Source organism: Babesia microti, chromosome II, assembly GCF_000691945.2.
Source record: "Babesia microti strain RI chromosome II, complete genome".
In the NCBI taxonomy this organism is placed as follows: Eukaryota; Apicomplexa; class Aconoidasida; order Piroplasmida; family Babesiidae; genus Babesia; species Babesia microti.
The window spans coordinates 363,682-379,381 of record NC_027206.1 but is presented as its reverse complement, the minus strand read 5'-3'; the positions used below and the strand labels follow the sequence as shown (position 1 = coordinate 379,381).

General features: G+C 36.4%; 10 protein-coding genes across 10 annotated transcripts; 3 read left to right on the top strand and 7 right to left on the bottom strand.

Annotated features, from left to right (window-relative positions):
* Positions 1 to 72: 72 nt before the first annotated feature.
* On the top strand, positions 73 to 1,104 carry BMR1_02g01045 (CXXC1, SPP1, CPS40; the record flags this gene model as incomplete). The annotated part of the gene is made up of 1 exon (XM_012792528.1): positions 73 to 1,104. One exon carries the CDS (start codon positions 73 to 75, stop codon positions 1,102 to 1,104), a length of 1,032 nt encoding a protein of 343 aa, XP_012647982.1.
* Positions 1,105 to 1,236: 132 nt separating this feature from the next.
* Positions 1,237 to 3,827, top strand: BMR1_02g01040 (conserved Plasmodium protein, unknown function; the record flags this gene model as incomplete). The annotated part of the gene is made up of 6 exons (XM_021483119.1): positions 1,237 to 3,162; positions 3,183 to 3,266; positions 3,287 to 3,430; positions 3,451 to 3,596; positions 3,618 to 3,698; positions 3,719 to 3,827. 6 exons carry the CDS (start codon positions 1,237 to 1,239, stop codon positions 3,825 to 3,827), a joined length of 2,490 nt encoding a protein of 829 aa, XP_021338077.1.
* BMR1_02g01035 (hypothetical protein) lies at positions 3,907 to 5,171 on the bottom strand (the record flags this gene model as incomplete). Its single annotated transcript, XM_021483116.1, has 8 exons — positions 3,907 to 3,980; positions 4,001 to 4,169; positions 4,191 to 4,391; positions 4,413 to 4,487; positions 4,509 to 4,687; positions 4,710 to 4,879; positions 4,901 to 4,949; positions 4,970 to 5,171. The coding sequence occupies 8 exons, from the start codon at positions 5,169 to 5,171 to the stop codon at positions 3,907 to 3,909; spliced, it is 1,119 nt and encodes a 372-aa protein (XP_021338076.1).
* Positions 5,172 to 5,281: 110 nt separating this feature from the next.
* On the bottom strand, positions 5,282 to 6,703 carry BMR1_02g01030 (hypothetical protein; the record flags this gene model as incomplete). Its single annotated transcript, XM_012792525.1, has 1 exon — positions 5,282 to 6,703. One exon carries the CDS (start codon positions 6,701 to 6,703, stop codon positions 5,282 to 5,284), a length of 1,422 nt encoding a protein of 473 aa, XP_012647979.1.
* A 360-nt stretch (positions 6,704 to 7,063) lies between these two features.
* BMR1_02g01022 (conserved Plasmodium protein, unknown function) lies at positions 7,064 to 8,564 on the bottom strand (the record flags this gene model as incomplete). The annotated part of the gene is made up of 7 exons (XM_021483115.1): positions 7,064 to 7,335; positions 7,357 to 7,578; positions 7,601 to 7,798; positions 7,820 to 7,932; positions 7,956 to 8,071; positions 8,092 to 8,178; positions 8,199 to 8,564. The coding sequence occupies 7 exons, from the start codon at positions 8,562 to 8,564 to the stop codon at positions 7,064 to 7,066; spliced, it is 1,374 nt and encodes a 457-aa protein (XP_021338075.1).
* A 209-nt stretch (positions 8,565 to 8,773) lies between these two features.
* BMR1_02g01021 (small subunit ribosomal protein S18e) lies at positions 8,774 to 9,244 on the bottom strand (the record flags this gene model as incomplete). The annotated part of the gene is made up of 1 exon (XM_021483114.1): positions 8,774 to 9,244. One exon carries the CDS (start codon positions 9,242 to 9,244, stop codon positions 8,774 to 8,776), a length of 471 nt encoding a protein of 156 aa, XP_021338074.1.
* Positions 9,636 to 10,203, bottom strand: BMR1_02g01020 (large subunit ribosomal protein L11e; the record flags this gene model as incomplete). Its single annotated transcript, XM_012792523.1, has 3 exons — positions 9,636 to 9,799; positions 9,822 to 10,107; positions 10,129 to 10,203. The coding sequence occupies 3 exons, from the start codon at positions 10,201 to 10,203 to the stop codon at positions 9,636 to 9,638; spliced, it is 525 nt and encodes a 174-aa protein (XP_012647977.1).
* BMR1_02g01015 (obg, GTP-binding protein) lies at positions 10,414 to 12,309 on the bottom strand (the record flags this gene model as incomplete). The annotated part of the gene is made up of 6 exons (XM_021483113.1): positions 10,414 to 10,808; positions 10,829 to 11,009; positions 11,032 to 11,567; positions 11,591 to 11,700; positions 11,721 to 11,878; positions 11,899 to 12,309. 6 exons carry the CDS (start codon positions 12,307 to 12,309, stop codon positions 10,414 to 10,416), a joined length of 1,791 nt encoding a protein of 596 aa, XP_021338073.1.
* On the bottom strand, positions 12,538 to 13,694 carry BMR1_02g01010 (glycerol-3-phosphate dehydrogenase (NAD+); the record flags this gene model as incomplete). Its single annotated transcript, XM_012792521.1, has 4 exons — positions 12,538 to 13,131; positions 13,152 to 13,514; positions 13,536 to 13,625; positions 13,647 to 13,694. 4 exons carry the CDS (start codon positions 13,692 to 13,694, stop codon positions 12,538 to 12,540), a joined length of 1,095 nt encoding a protein of 364 aa, XP_012647975.1.
* Positions 13,967 to 15,622, top strand: BMR1_02g01005 (Protein kinase domain; the record flags this gene model as incomplete). Its single annotated transcript, XM_021483112.1, has 6 exons — positions 13,967 to 14,500; positions 14,521 to 14,831; positions 14,853 to 14,959; positions 14,982 to 15,205; positions 15,227 to 15,467; positions 15,489 to 15,622. 6 exons carry the CDS (start codon positions 13,967 to 13,969, stop codon positions 15,620 to 15,622), a joined length of 1,551 nt encoding a protein of 516 aa, XP_021338072.1.
* Between the last annotated feature and the right edge of the window lie 78 nt (positions 15,623 to 15,700).

The following is a 15,700-nucleotide window of genomic DNA, read 5'->3' as shown; positions in this document are numbered from 1 at the left end:
GGCCACACAATTATTCCCTGCATATCAAGCATTTTGTTTGAACATTGTCTACGTAAATAAATACCTTATGAGATGGAGGGAATTGAATATTATATTGATGACATGATCACGCTTCCAGGCTTTGTACACCGTCATCTAGCCCTTATGCGTGAATTGGACCAAAGGGCATATGAAGCGCAATTGAAAGCAAACGAATTGGAACTGGAGTACTTTAAATTGGATGTATCACAGCATTCTGGCATTAATTTTAGCGACAAGAAGGCGAATTCGGGCGTTGGCAATAAGGACATCAGAAACCTACACGACCTATTGAATGGGAAAGTAATACTAACGCCTATAACTAGGCCAATCCCCGATGATAGCAGCAAAGCAATAGAAGGGATTAACACAGACATAAGTTCAGTCAATGCTGATGACTCTAACCAGAATGCCAGTTGCAATGGTACGAGATCTAGGTCTAAAAATAGTCCACCTACATCTAAAGATACTAGCGTTAAAAATGCAACCATTGGAAAAGAATCGATGACAAGCCTTGTGGAAAATATACAAAAGTATAGGCAAGAGTCTGTACTCGCGCTGAGAGAGAAGATCAACGTTAACGATCAGCTCGTGTGTATGCTAAAGCACGAAAATGAACGGATGAAGCATCAATTTGACATTATCTATAGGGCTATGGAGAAAAACGGCCAGTTGCCTCTTGAACTGAAGTTTAAGGTGGAAAATGGGATAGATTTGAAAGAAGAATACGAAATACAGAGTGCTTCAGGATTTTCATCCGACTGTGAAAACTTTAAGTACAATAAAAGCGACACAAATAGAATGCCATCTAAAACTTCCACCTCCGATACAAAACACTCAAGATATTTGAACTATGATAATGATAAAAATGTGACTGGTGTGTATAAGAAATCGTATGGTGAAAGTTACGATGATGTGTGGGACGGAATATGTCCCGTTTGCAACAAGGGCGAAGATGCCCAAGACGAATTTGGAATGGTAGGCTGCGATTCCTGCAACAATTGGTTCCATTTTCACTGTGTAAATTACTCCAATACTTGCCGTGATGAACCCTGGTTTTGTCCCAATTGCGAGTCAATCCGTTAACCACGCCACACTATAATTCGTACCAACAATGTATTTCCCACTGTAAATTTTACCAACTGTAGTACATGATTATACATATTAGTATTGTTAATGTATCAAAATGTAACATAAATATTATGAATTATGCATTTCATGAAAATAACTGGACGCATTAGTATTGGGTGTAGATTCAATCACATATGTAAAAATGCTGGCCATTTATTATCACATTATTATGATATCAGGATATTTTGTAACAGTAATACATCTAATACAAGTGATGGCGCTAAAATTGAGGCCAAACTAGTGTCTATCCTGGATAATATCAAGGGTCAATATGATAATTTAAATATAGATTGCGATAGGACAATAGGAAACTTGAGTATCACTAACCAAAATTATCTGCTAGAGGGAATACATAATTTTGCACTCAACACTGACAAAAGGGTTATATATTTTGGAGGCAAATCATTTGATGTTGTGGAGCTGGTACAAAAAATATCAATTGTACAGCTCCAAAACATGAGCGAATTGATTGATAAAAATAATAAAGACAAGTTAAATGAGCTCATGCGATCTAGTTTTAAAATAACTAAACTTTTGAGGTACATTTCTAGTGATGAATTGATGTGCAATTTGTTAAAACTTAGATCAAATTATTACAAATTGAGTGACGATTTGCCAAAAAAATTGTTCTTAAAGGCGTTAATGGACCATATGACACTGGGTAAATTTGTTTATGATAGGGGCGATAATAAAAGCATTGATTCATACAACGAATTGACAACGCATATTAAATCACAATTCACTAAAATATTTGATACTAACTTCATCAATACTGATGATTTAATTACAATTGTCAAACTAAATTCAGAATTATGTGACCATATAAAATCATTCCCATCCTTTGTTTACAAAAATTGTATCAAGAAACTTTGTAAAGTAAAAAAATTAAGTGAGTATCAAGTGGATGAGATTGTACAAGTAATTATCAGCAAGAAATTTGCTTGTTCCACGCGATTTATGTCTCTATTTATTGATAACATGAGATATGACACGCTTACAAAGTTGAGTATATGTGAATTATCTACTTTTTCTAATTACCTTTCGATTACTTATTCCAATGTTAAACCTAGTCCAAGAGTAATTAAGTATGTTGATCAATCACTCAAATTGAAGCTTCTAAATGGCGAAACAAATTATTTACGGGAGATAGTCAATATTTTGTACTTTTTGGCAAAAAACACATATACTGAATCTGAATCATTCCCCTTAGCAATGAGTGAGTGGATCAAACAAGATTTCCTAACATCTCCAGCATTTGACGCATTTTTGGATAAGTTGATATGGATATCATTAAAGTTTCAATATGGAAATCATGAAGTTATCGCAAAAATATGTGAAATATCACGATCTAATGCTTCAAATTATACCATTATTGACGTTGTCAAGTATTTATACTCCCTCTCCAAGTACATGACTAAGTCACTCAAACATCAAAATTATGCCACTTGTAACAATAATTTAATGAATGATAATAAAAATGATGGTACCAATAATCAATTGTTGGGTTCAATACAGGGTTACATAATGGAATTGAAAGTTATTGCATGGAACAGATTGAATGAAATGGAAGATATTCAATGTTTGTCAAATTACTTATTTGCTGTGACATCCACACTAAATGACTTTAAGATTGAAGATTATAGGACAATAGGTGATAGGATATTGCATTTAATTAATTTAAAACATGAATCCGTTAAGGGTGAAGCCATTACCCAAATCCTCTGGTCTTTTCAAAAAAACAATATCCTACACCAACAATTGATAGTTACATTATCTAAAAACTTTGCAAGATTGCTAAATGACATGAATTCTGGTCAGATAAGCTTATGTGCACAAACACTATCTACTTATTCACTTTTGGATGAGGGTTTAACACTACCATTGCTTGAGCATTCAAAAAAAAGGCTGTTGGCGCTTAACAAGAAAGGTAGGACCTCTATTGCCGAATTTACCAAATTATTATCAACAATTTGGGCATGTGTAACTGCTGGTTGTATAGACAAATTTCCACAGGTAACTATTCAATAATTTAGAGTCGAGGATTGATAAGGGATATTTTCCAAAATTATCACTGGCAGGATTTCATTAGGAACTCTACCATATCCACAAAGAGACAAGTAATCAAGTAATCATCTAGTTGGTACATGTAGTAATTGATGCGGATATTGGCATAACTAATGACAATGAAAAGGTCTCTAATTCCATAGATAAAAGAGTACTAGATGATGCAACTAACTCTTGCCACAACCTAGACGATATGGCAATGGCATCAATATCACAAGTAACACCAAACTGATCCAGTATAAAGTGCGACGAGTGTTAAGTGGATTGAATGTTAGCTTTTTGGCTGAATCAATAATCACAACGGGGGTGGTTGCGGACTTTGAGCTCAAGGATAGGAAGATTACTTTGGAGATTGATGGCCCTTGTCACTACAATTTGATCTGGTAATTGCGCTCATTATTTAGCGAGGGAGAGGCATTAGACACTGACATATGCTATGGCAAAACTATGTATAGATATAATGGGAAAACGATTTGCAGGAATAGGCAAGTATATATTTAATTAGATTATTTGAGAAGCTAGGTTATAAAGTGATTTCAATTCCATGGTTCATTTGCCATAGACAGGGATTGGGGGATTATATAAAACGCAAACTAGACAATATTGACAGCTAATTAACCGCAGACTAATCAGCAAATTAAATTGTGTAAATTTAATCGCAAACAATTTTTACAAAAAGTAGTATATAAATAATTATGTCAATGTAAGTTGTATAAAGGGTAGACTGTGACCTAATTGCTTGCCAAATTCATCAATTAACTTGAAAGCTGTGTAAATGATTGCATACTGTGGTAATCTAGTTTGTCTATTGTCTGTGAGTAATTTTCGTTGAAGTATCTGTTGGCGAATTTGGCCATCTCCCTTCTGCGATAATGCGATGCAGACTCAGAATACACTATTGTTTGAAAATCTTTTATTTTGGAGAGAGTTTTTGGCAATATTCCACTTATTTCACACTGTATTACCACATGCACTACCTGTTTGATAGAAGATACTTCAACAAACAATTTGGGGTCAAACTCCCCAACAAGTACCTCAAGTAGCAATTTGTGATTAAGATTATGTTTTTTGTCCCATAATAATTTGTAAAAACATTTCAATATCAAATGGATCAGATGTGTAGATATGCCAAATATATGAGGGTTATCTATTAGTTTTTTGATAAAAAAATCCCCCACCTAAATAAATTGTGCATATACATTCTTAGATTTGATCAATCTATCTAGTGTTTTATCTTGAAATTCCTTGGGTACATTGGTTAGATCTATAGATTCCTAAATATTTAGACAAATTACCAATCCTAAGTCTTGTGCGATATTATTAGATGCTTGAATATCAGTGCAGTGGTAAAATTGTCTAGTGGGCGGCAATGTACTTAAATATGCATTAAACACATTAGACACTGATTCGTCGTTCCATGGCTTAGTGTTGATGATATTGGATAGCAGAATTATGAAATCTCCTAGGTCTCCTCCTGGTGTTGGAATACAAATTACCTGGGCTGAAATAAGAAAGATGCCTTGTCCTGGGATCCATAGAGGAAAAATGACTATTCTTTACATAGTCATATCTATCCTTTGGCATACTAGCGAAATTGTCAATAACATCCTTAAGTACCTGATCCATGACATATGAATTTTTCCTAATTTTGACTTTTACGGCCAAACTAAATAATTATGCATGTTACCACTGATTTATATCATCAAATTGGAGCATTTCATCTAGACTATCAACCCCTTAGTTGCAATTTGCATACCTTTTGGACAAATACAAGTGACATTGTACCTTTTGTCTCCAACTTCAACCACACTCTCAACAATGGACTCATTACTGAACTCACATCGCGACAAATTGGCATAATATATACACATAAATAATGCGATAACAATGCCGTTATACATGACGCGATTGTGTGTATAATAATAGGCACTAAATAGGGCGGAAGGAGGGTCATGCATAAGACCTGGCACATATGGACTAGGGTGAAAATAGACTGAGGTAAATAATATACTAACATGTCAAGAACATGGACTGGACCAATTAAACTTAATAGAAATAGTCTGCTATATCATGCGCCTTGGACACTTAAAGAGTCACTTTCGTCTGTACATCTGTTACCTTTGTAAAGATACGCCAATCCACAAAGAATAATAGTATTGAAGACAATGATAATAAAGATGATATTAAAACTAGCCTCTTCAGAGCACATAAATGACCCGAGTAATAAAGATAGCAATTCAAGTATTCCACCACATGTGTACATTGACGAGACAAGGGTTGATAAGTACTTTGCCCTATAATTGTTTTCAACATATAATATCAACCCAGTCTCTTGCATAGATGTAAATGGAAGTACGCACAAAGAAGAAACGTAGCCCAATAATGTTGAATTAGGAAGGAATTTTAGTAGTAAGCAAGCGATAAAAGCGAGCATTTGCTGAATAATCAAAATCCAATGTGAATATCCCTTGTCGTGAAAAATACCAATAGGTATGCCAATAAAGGGGAATGCCAATGCCAAAATACTGTAAAAATTCAACACTCCTTCCATTTTATTATATTTTTCGTAGAAATATGCATAAAAATATGTCGAATATAGCGATGTCAATGTTAAAGATATAGCAGACAAATGCAGTTTGGCTCCTAAGAGCGATGGCAATAAATCTAGTTTAGTAGTATCTTGTTTCATATACTTCTGAAAGTGGGAAAGAGTTTCAGAATTTGTACTCGCTTCATTATTTCCACCACCGATGTCCTCCCCAAGCTCCAGCTGATCTTTAAAGGGCGCTCCAGGCATGCAGATTACTGCGCCAAATAAACATATTACCAAAAAGGAACCAACATAACAATTGGTGACAGTCGAAAACCCACTCTTGCCACTATGCATATATAATACAACAGTCTTCATGATAAATATTGAAGCATGAGATATCGATTCACCAATAGCAATTATAGCGCTTATGACAGAAGAACCATAATCTGAGAATAAATTGAAAATGTTTAGCACAGGGAAATACAACATGGCACTGGCAATCCCTATAATTACGAATGAGAGATACATATATATAGAACTATTAGCAAACGAAATGATCAGCCATCCAATGATTACAAGAAATACGCCAAATATCATCATAACATTGGGCCTCCATTTGTCTGAAGCAAGAGATGCAAAAAATGTTACTGAGAAATCCACTCCCTTAATCAAAGAAATCCCCTCATGGATAGATATCATTTGATCTCTGCACTTAACACTTGATTCACTGTTAGTTTTAATCTCATCTTCGGTGCAAACCCATTCAAATTTTCCTCCAAGTATAAGATAATCAGTGAGACTGACCCATGAATAGTAAGTGCAACCGCATGTTAAACACAATAAATAGGCAATTAAAATCACATATCTGTTGATACGATGTGGCGTAGATTGGTATATGTACTTCGTTTTAGAATAACCAATGGTTCCTGGGAGAGTATATGACGTTTCGTCAGCCATTACCAATGAAAAAATGCATAACTAACACTATTATATTATTTGGTCATATATTGACACGTAAGAAACAAAACTATATTGATTATGATTGAAAAGAAATAAACAAGCGATTAAACTATGAATCGTAGGTAATTTGCACAATTACCTACGATTATGCGTTATGGAACCTTATTAGACGTATAAAAACGGATATACATCACGGAATTATATATTTTACCAACACTAAAATTAAAACAAATCTACCCCATACACAAACTAACGTTGTATTACCAGTTCAGTGTGGATATCGTCCGATTTCCATTAGCAACAATAAAACTAATGTAATTTATAACGAACATTTGTAAGCATAAACAAAATTATTTTTCATCCCTTCCCTTGTTTTTTATTCCTCCTGGATGCCTTCTTCTCCTTCAACTCCTTCTTAGGTTTGGTCTTTTCCGGCCTTTTACGGTCGGGATCCATCCTCAACTCTTTTCTTCTAAGCTGAAGCGCCTTCATACGTCCCAAAAGATTGCGATATTCCCCCAACTTCTCCCTCTCATACTTCTTGTATAGGTCAGGAGGTTCTACTGAATATAATTCTTCAAGCTCCTCTTTATACGCTTTCATTAGTATTTTCCGCCGCTTCCTAACCACTGAATAACCTATTGCATTACTTGCATTTTGCGATACGGCCATTTTGTGCAGCTCTTCTAGGTGCAGCGCCGTAAGTTGTTCCTGGATAAAGCTCTTCTTGTCAAAAGTTTCCAGCCTTTCTTTGGCCTCGGCTTTGAAAACGTAGTAGAAGTTGTCTGGAGATATACCCTCCATATCTTCCCTATGCCTAACCCTATCCATGATGTAGTTAAGCTTGTAGCTCACTTCATCTCTGCTAATAGCTGTATAAGTTAAAATTGTTACTTGATGGGTTATCTGTGAAGAAGTCCCAAATCATATCTATCATGGCGGGATGGATTCCCTGCCTATTGATTTCCGCATTTACATGCCGTATAGCGTCGGAAATCAAGTATTCATTGTCTTCCAGTAAAAGTTTGAATTCGCCTTGATATACGTTTGGCCCTTCAGGTGATTGTTTTAGACCCCTGGCGATATACCACCCTGAGTAATTGTTTGAGATACCCCTAATACATCTGATTTTATCTATGAAAAAGACATTTCCATACCCTGGCATGTAGAAGGGCATTTTATAATCCAATCTATAATAAAATTCATCACGAGTTAATTGCCTCCTGCTAAATCAAATGCGAATATGTACCTGCCAAAAAGACGCTGAGTTAAAAGGTTTACAGTTATGGATTGAGTCATTACTGGGTGAAAAGGATCGCCCATGTGCCCGTACAATTTCATTAGTTCATACCGATCTTGTGGTATCTAAATCAAGCAACGGTTACCAGACCGTATGGGATATCATGCCCAACTAAATCCGAAGCTATTATTGGATCCCTTATGTTAAAAACATTCAAATATAAATCAGATTTCTATATAAACAGTTGTGTACTTCTGCCATCCGTTCCATTTCCAATTTGCGTTGGTATTCTTCTGACTGGATATACTTGATATGCTCCTTGGCTTCCTCTTCCAGTTTCTTGAGGTCAAGTTCCTCAATTGGGCCATCATCTGTATCATCTGTTTCATTAGCGTCTAGGACTTGTTTGTTCTTGGACTTGTTCTTAACCTTAGTTTTGCCGCTTCTCCGCACCGATACTATTTGCCTCCCTTTACCCATTAGTTCAAAACCGTCAAATTTTGAACGGAATCTATTGGGATGTATAAAGACAACATAAATGTGTTGCGATATTCGTGCATTTATAGCAAAAAACCATGCCAAAAATGGCAATACTATAATATTGGTTAGAGCCCACATGGGCCTAACTGCCAGCACTACAATTCCAGTCTACAACAGGAAAATTTGCACACAAATTCAATAAACTTTGACCTAAAAAGGCAAAAGCTACAAGTCAAAAAATTTCCATACACATACAATTTTTTTTTACTAACTGACCAATAATATTTTAGTAATAATTAGCAATAGGGGTTATATCATTTGAAAATGATTTATAAAATTAGAAAAGGTCAACCGCCCTTCTTCTTCGAGACACCAACTGTCTTGCCATGCCTCCCTGTTGATTTAGTATGTTGCCCTCTAACTCTCAGCCCCCAGTAATGCCTCAAACCCCTGTGCAATCTCATCTTTTTCAACCTTTCCAGGTCATCGCGCAGTGCAGAATCTAGGGCATTTGATACGACGTGAAAATTTTTTCCTTCTTTGTAATCCTTCTGTCTGTTTAGGAACCATGAGGGGATCATGAATTGTGTAGGATTTGACATTATTGCGCATATTTTGTCTATTTCCTCTTCAGTAAGTTCACCCGCACGTTTGTTAAGGTCAACGCCAGATTCCTTACATATGACAGTTGATATTCTGCGACCGATTCCACGGATAGCTGTTAGTGCTATAACAACTTTCTCCCGGCCATCAATGTTTGTGTTCCTGATACGCAAAATATGCTGGAACTCGTCGTTGCTCGTGACGCAGATTGACATCTAGATGTTCAATTGTTATATTAAGCGTCTACAAAATGGAATTTTGTAAAGTATGCCAATTGGTTTCTATAGATATAGGCAACTTTACTTACTCTAGCAACACTTATAACGATAACAAACAGTATAAACTAGTGTCTATGGTGGGGCACAACTGAGACACAACAAAGTTTATTGCGCAACAATATTAATTAATAATCACCATTTTCATTGCAGATCTTCCAATTTCTCAATTACATTACAATATACACAGTAAAAAACATACAATTATCTCAGAAAGTAGCTAAATATTAGACTAATAGATGAGCGATTGACTATTGTAAAATTAGCGTGCATCTAGATTGATGAATTCCTTTGAAATCTATCAATTTATAATACCCTTCAAATTAAGTAATTAGTTATTGAAGATTATTCCATCATATGTCTTCTTAAACCATTCCATGGCGTCTTCCTTGGTAATCTTGTGAGAAGCTCCAATCTTACTCTTACACTTCCTCCTCTTGCAAACGCGATATCCAGGTCTAGCCAATTGTACGTAAAAATCCATTCCATAAATACCTAAGTCACCGCATATAATTACCCGTTGACGGATCATACTTCAACCCCAAATCTATATGTTCTTGGATTCCAAAGCCAAAGTTTCCAGTATCCGAAAAGTTCTTCCTTTTCAACTCATATTCTTTAACCTTCAATCCACGCTCTAGAATGTCCATTGCTTTCTTGCCCCTAACTGTCACGTGACAAGCAATCTTTTCATTCCTCCTCACTCCAAAAGAACGAATGGTAAGTCGACATTTGGAAAAAACAGGCCTTTGATCCGTTAGCTGTTCCAGCACTTTTCCAGCTCTAGTAAGTCTATCGCCAGACTAGATTAGTCAGTTACTTACTTCACCGACACCTATGTTGAGGACAAGTTTTTTAACGCGTATATCGCGCATAGGATTCTCTTCCTTATTAACCATTAGAAATAGCTGCACAATATTGTTATATAGCTGTTTTAAATCACTAATCAAACTATTTACAACCAAACTAGTTGCTTATTCGCGTCTACTAATGTATGACTAGCAACACCACAGTAGCGAATACCACCCCAGGTGTAGGTCACTCGCTACTATCTAAAGGTAGATCATGGTGGTTATTTTTTTTCAAAATTAGTATAACACTTTGCCTTGCTAAATTTTGGGAATAGTAAACTCATACTTGCCGATCAGCAATATTTCATTAGGTTGAGCCCCGCACGCCTTAACCTTATTCATCACACCATACTTATCTAACAGCCTGTTTAACCACAACACCGACTCGTACTGATCCAAGTTCATCATACCAACCTTCCTCTCTAAATACTTTCCGTATAGCCTGTATACCCCCTCTGCAACTTTGTGTATCGTGTAATCTCTTGGGCTGTACTTTCTGAAATCATCCATGGCACTAAAATAATCCAATCCTTTAGAATTACCGCCTGATTCATCACCTTGCAATTCTTCACTGTCACTAGAAGCTTTGATACATTCTGTGCGTTTTTTAAGGATTATGTCGAATACATCGCCCAAATTATCGCCAATTAATGCTTGGTGAGTTGTTTCATACCTGACACGGCATATACGTATTCATTGACGCATATTTTTTTGAAATTATTCACTAACAACTCCATATCATTACTGGATACTAAATCTGACTTGTTTAATAATATAATCTGAATCTTTTTAAGTAAATTGGGGTCATAGTGCTGCATTTCATTAGTAACAATTTGATAGTCCCTCAATGGATCCTAAGTGTGCTGTATAAATTACTTTAGATGATGCGTCTATTATGTGAACTAGGATATGGCATTTTTGTATATGTTTCAAAAAATCCAATCCCAAACCCTTTCCTTCATGTGCACCTTCAACAATTCCGGGTATGTCTGCAATTACCATCCTGTAACTATTTTTGCCATCTTCTGTTATTTTTTCGACATTAAATGAGGTAAGTCCAACCATATCGTCTATCACATGATCTTGATGATTAGTGCCTGAGTCGTTCAATTCACTGTAAATTCTCGATGGATCGTTTACGTCCAAATCACTAGCAGAGTCAGATTCTTCAACAATTGTTGCAGATTCCATGGTGTTTATGCCGAATTGTTGAGTATATGTACGATTTTCACTGTCTAGATGATCACCATCAATCAATTGTGTGGGCAGATCTAAAGAATCATTTAATAAATCTGTCTGCACTTGTATATTTTGTGCTGGATAGACACCCAAATTGGGTTTTGTTGTGCAAAATGGAAACGGTCCTACTTTGGGATTTGCATTTGTAACCCTTGAGAGTAGTAAACTTTTGCCTATATTATAAACGTTAAGTTACCCGAATTTGGCAGGCCAACTAGACCTACGTCACCCAGAATTTTGTATGTAAAGTGTAAATCCCGAGTCACACCAATTTCTCCCTTTTCGGACATATGAGGAGCATTATTTCTACATAAACTAATTAAAACCTTTGGGATCTGAAAGAAAAATTGCCCCTCCCTCCCCTCCCTCCCCTTGCAACGCATATTCGTTGATTGTGAGAAGTTATTTCTCCAACAAAGTTACCGTTAGCATCGTAAATTAGTGTACCTAATGGTATCCTAACATCGATATCCTTGCCTTTTATCTGCATAAATAGCTACATACTCCCCTACGCTGAGAACCCTTGCCATTTAGGCCATTAGAAGCTTTAAAATATGTTTTCATTTTAATCTGGTAAAGATTTGTTAGTGCTTTGTCGCCTAGCACATACACATTCCCTCCGTGCCCACCACTACCGCCAGATGGTCCTCCTAGAGGAACATGTTTTTCTCGCCTAAAAGATAGACAACCGTTGCCACCATCTCCAGCCTTAACGGTTATCTTGCAAGTATCCACGAATATATCATCTTCACCAGCATATAGTCTATATTTTACAAAGTGACCACTATTTAAATCGGATACACTGCTACTAGTTATAAATAGATGATTGGTGATGTTGCGATAACAAATTACGTTGGTTACGATGATGATTGGCAATATAATAGTATCAAATATATGTAAATAACTACATTTCATAACAGATATACATTATTAGATTCACTGTGTTGAAATTGCATTATATATCAACTGATTGTGGGCCAGGAGCTCATATAATATATCTGTACCCACATTACACTTGTTATAATTTCGTGTTTATCATATGGGTATGATTGTATACTGTTATGGATAGAGATTCTGTTTTTAAAATATAACTAATTTACTACATTTTACAAAATTGATAGTAAAATAATAGCAAAAGAGAGGTCAGAAGTCAATCAATGTGTCAGTAGAAAGCTTTGGTATAAAGTCTTTCGGCTTCATTTTCCCAAAAGATATCAAATAAGTAGTTGAAAAGATTGGATATTCATCTTGAATGTTATGTTTCAGTATAATGTCGTACAGTTGTTCTGCAGAAGATACACCTTGCAATTTTTGACCATTTAACAATTCTGATTCTATTTGATTCCAAGGCTTATTACCGCCGTGTTTGGCAAATTCAGCTGCACACTTGACATTCCTTCCACCAAAACAAGTGGTGATTAGATCGGCAATACCAGCAGACTCGAAAAAGGTTTCATCTAATGCCTTGGGGAAAAATTGCAGGGTAAACTTCTTCATCTCCAGGAACCCCATACGCATAATAGCAGCTTTAGTATTAGATCCTAGCTCTAATCCATCGCAAAACCCTGCAGCCACTGCAATTACATTCTTAATGGCGCCACAAATTTCCACTCCTGCAACATCATTAACACATCTAATCTTGAAGTATGATGTGTCAAATAATTGTTGCCAAACCTTTGCGTTTTCTTTTACATTGAATCCAATTGTAGCCTCGCAGAACTCTTCCTTTGCGACATTCTGCATCAAAATTAACCCACCATAGCCACATTTGCACCAGATAGTATACTGCAATCAATGTTCAATTCTTCGGTGATTATTGCTGTATTGAGTGTGGGTACATGGCCCTTGATGTCAATGCCCTTGATCAGACTGATGGCAATGGCCCCGGACTTTACGGCGTTGGTGGCCTTAACATTAGAGACAACAGATTTGATAAATTGGTGTGGGAGGACAAAAATGAGGAGATCCGAATCAGTGATAGCTTCTTTGAGATCCGGAATGGCAATTAGGTTGGAAGGCAATGTGATACCAGGTAGATATTTGACATTCTCATGTTTGGTGTTGATAATTTCAGTAAGTTTCTGCCCATTAATCAGTTCTTCCAGCACATACATCTTGACCTACGTCATTAATGCTATTACAGTGGGATCGAACATTGTTTTGACTTTAACATTTTGGGATACGATTTTTGCGGCCGCAGTACCCCAATTTCCACTTCCAATTACAGTAACCTAGGTAATTATATGTGGAACCTTTAGTTGTTTTGACATTTTTACTAGTGAATTTGCAAGTTTAATCATACACAAGTGTTAGACCGTATGATTTATATGAGAGTAGACCCCATAATATAATATATATATTCCGGTGTATATAGATGCAATATTTAGATTATTGTCACTATACGGTGCCATTTTTGTGTGTTTATTGCACACAATTTATGAGTTCTGTGTGGAATTGCGGTTAGTTTTACTAGCAAACTCCATTTATATACAGAATTACCTAGAAGTTGGCGTTTTGAATCAATAGTTTGATATCGCATAATAAAACATATATTTTTTATATCCAACATATTATGATGGAAAAGATTGATGCCTTATTTGGACCAAACTACTCCACTAACAGTACTTTTTTTGCATCGGCTGATGAAGAATATTCCCTAGAATCCAATGCGGTGCTACGTCCATCAGAATTTGACACCATAACCATAGGCGCAGAAGATAAGGGCAAAATATCAGGGCCATCTGACGATGGTCCATCAGTTAGTACATCAGAATTGGCTAAGAAACTAAATATGAGTGAGGAAATGTACTTGCAATTGCAGCAAAAAATTAAGGCAGAAAAGGCAAAACTGAGAAATTATATCATTAATATGAAGAGGCAAAATGATCGTTTTGTTCTACAAGAGCAACTGCTAATCATACCTGAACCTTCACAGCAAAATAAACAGAATGAAGACCAAGGATCAGACTATGATGATGATTTCGACATGTTTTCTGAGACAGTAGAAAAGGTTAAAAGGCAGAAGACAAAAAATGATTTAACAACGAATATGCCAGACAACGCACTACTTAGTGATAATTGGAACGATGCAGAGGGGTATTACCAAGTAATTATGTATTTATTTAGGCACTAGTTGGAGAAGTTATTGAAAACAGGTATAGGGTGGTATTAGAATTGGTGGGTAAAGGGGTGTTCTCCACAGTAATCAAATGCTTTGATCTAAACACAAATAGGCATGTTGCAGTAAAGGTCATCCGATTTAACGATATGATGAAGAAGGCATCTGAGAAGGAAATATCAATACTCAACCTGTTAAATGGCAATGACAAAGAAGATAAGAAGCACATAGTAAGACTACTTGACCACTTCATTTATCGGGGACACTTGTGCCTTGTTTTTGAATGGCTTTGGGGCAGCTTACGCACGGCACTGACTAGGTAAATTCACTAGTAACTTAGGTATGGCAATGGTAAGGGGCTTAATCCATTGGCAATACATGCATATGCTCGACAATTGTTTATCGCATTGCGACATTTGCGCAAGTGTAACATTATGCATGCAGATTGTAAGTGTGCTAGTAACATTAGTGAAACCAGATAACATATTGCTAAATGAGGGGTTTAACTGCGTAAAGATTGGGGACTTGGGTAGCGCTAGTGACACTAGTGAGAATGACATAACTTCCTATCTGGTTAGTAGATTTTACCGCCCGCCCGAGATAATTTTGGGCTCCAAATATGACACACAAATTGACATATGGAGTGCGGCCGCAACACTTTATGAATTGGCCACAGGGGAGATTCTTTTTCCGGTACTAAAGATTGTGACATAGGGCCGCACCAACAATCATATGTTGAAGCTTATTATGGCAGTGAAGGGTAAATTTGCGCACAAGATGATTAAATCGGGGCTTTTAGCACAGAAACATTTTGATGAAAACCTGGACTTCATATACATAGACAAGGATTCCTACACCAAAAGTGATGTCATTCGAATTGTTCAAGATCTGAGACCCACAGATAGCGTGACAGAGATGCTGATTCGAAGGATTAAGACAACTTGGATGGACCCAAGTAGGCAAAGTTATTATTTAGACAATCGGAGCTTAGATAAGAAGATACGCCAGTTTGGCGATTTACTAGACAAGTGTTTGGCCCTAGATCCTGGCAAGAGGCTGACTCCCGAGCAGGCAATGTTACATCCTTTCATTAGGGAACCGTTATACTAGCTAAGTTAGTCGTGCTGTGGTGCCACACAGTATAATTGTAGAATAGTTAGAGTTTGACAGGGGTATTTATGACGTGTA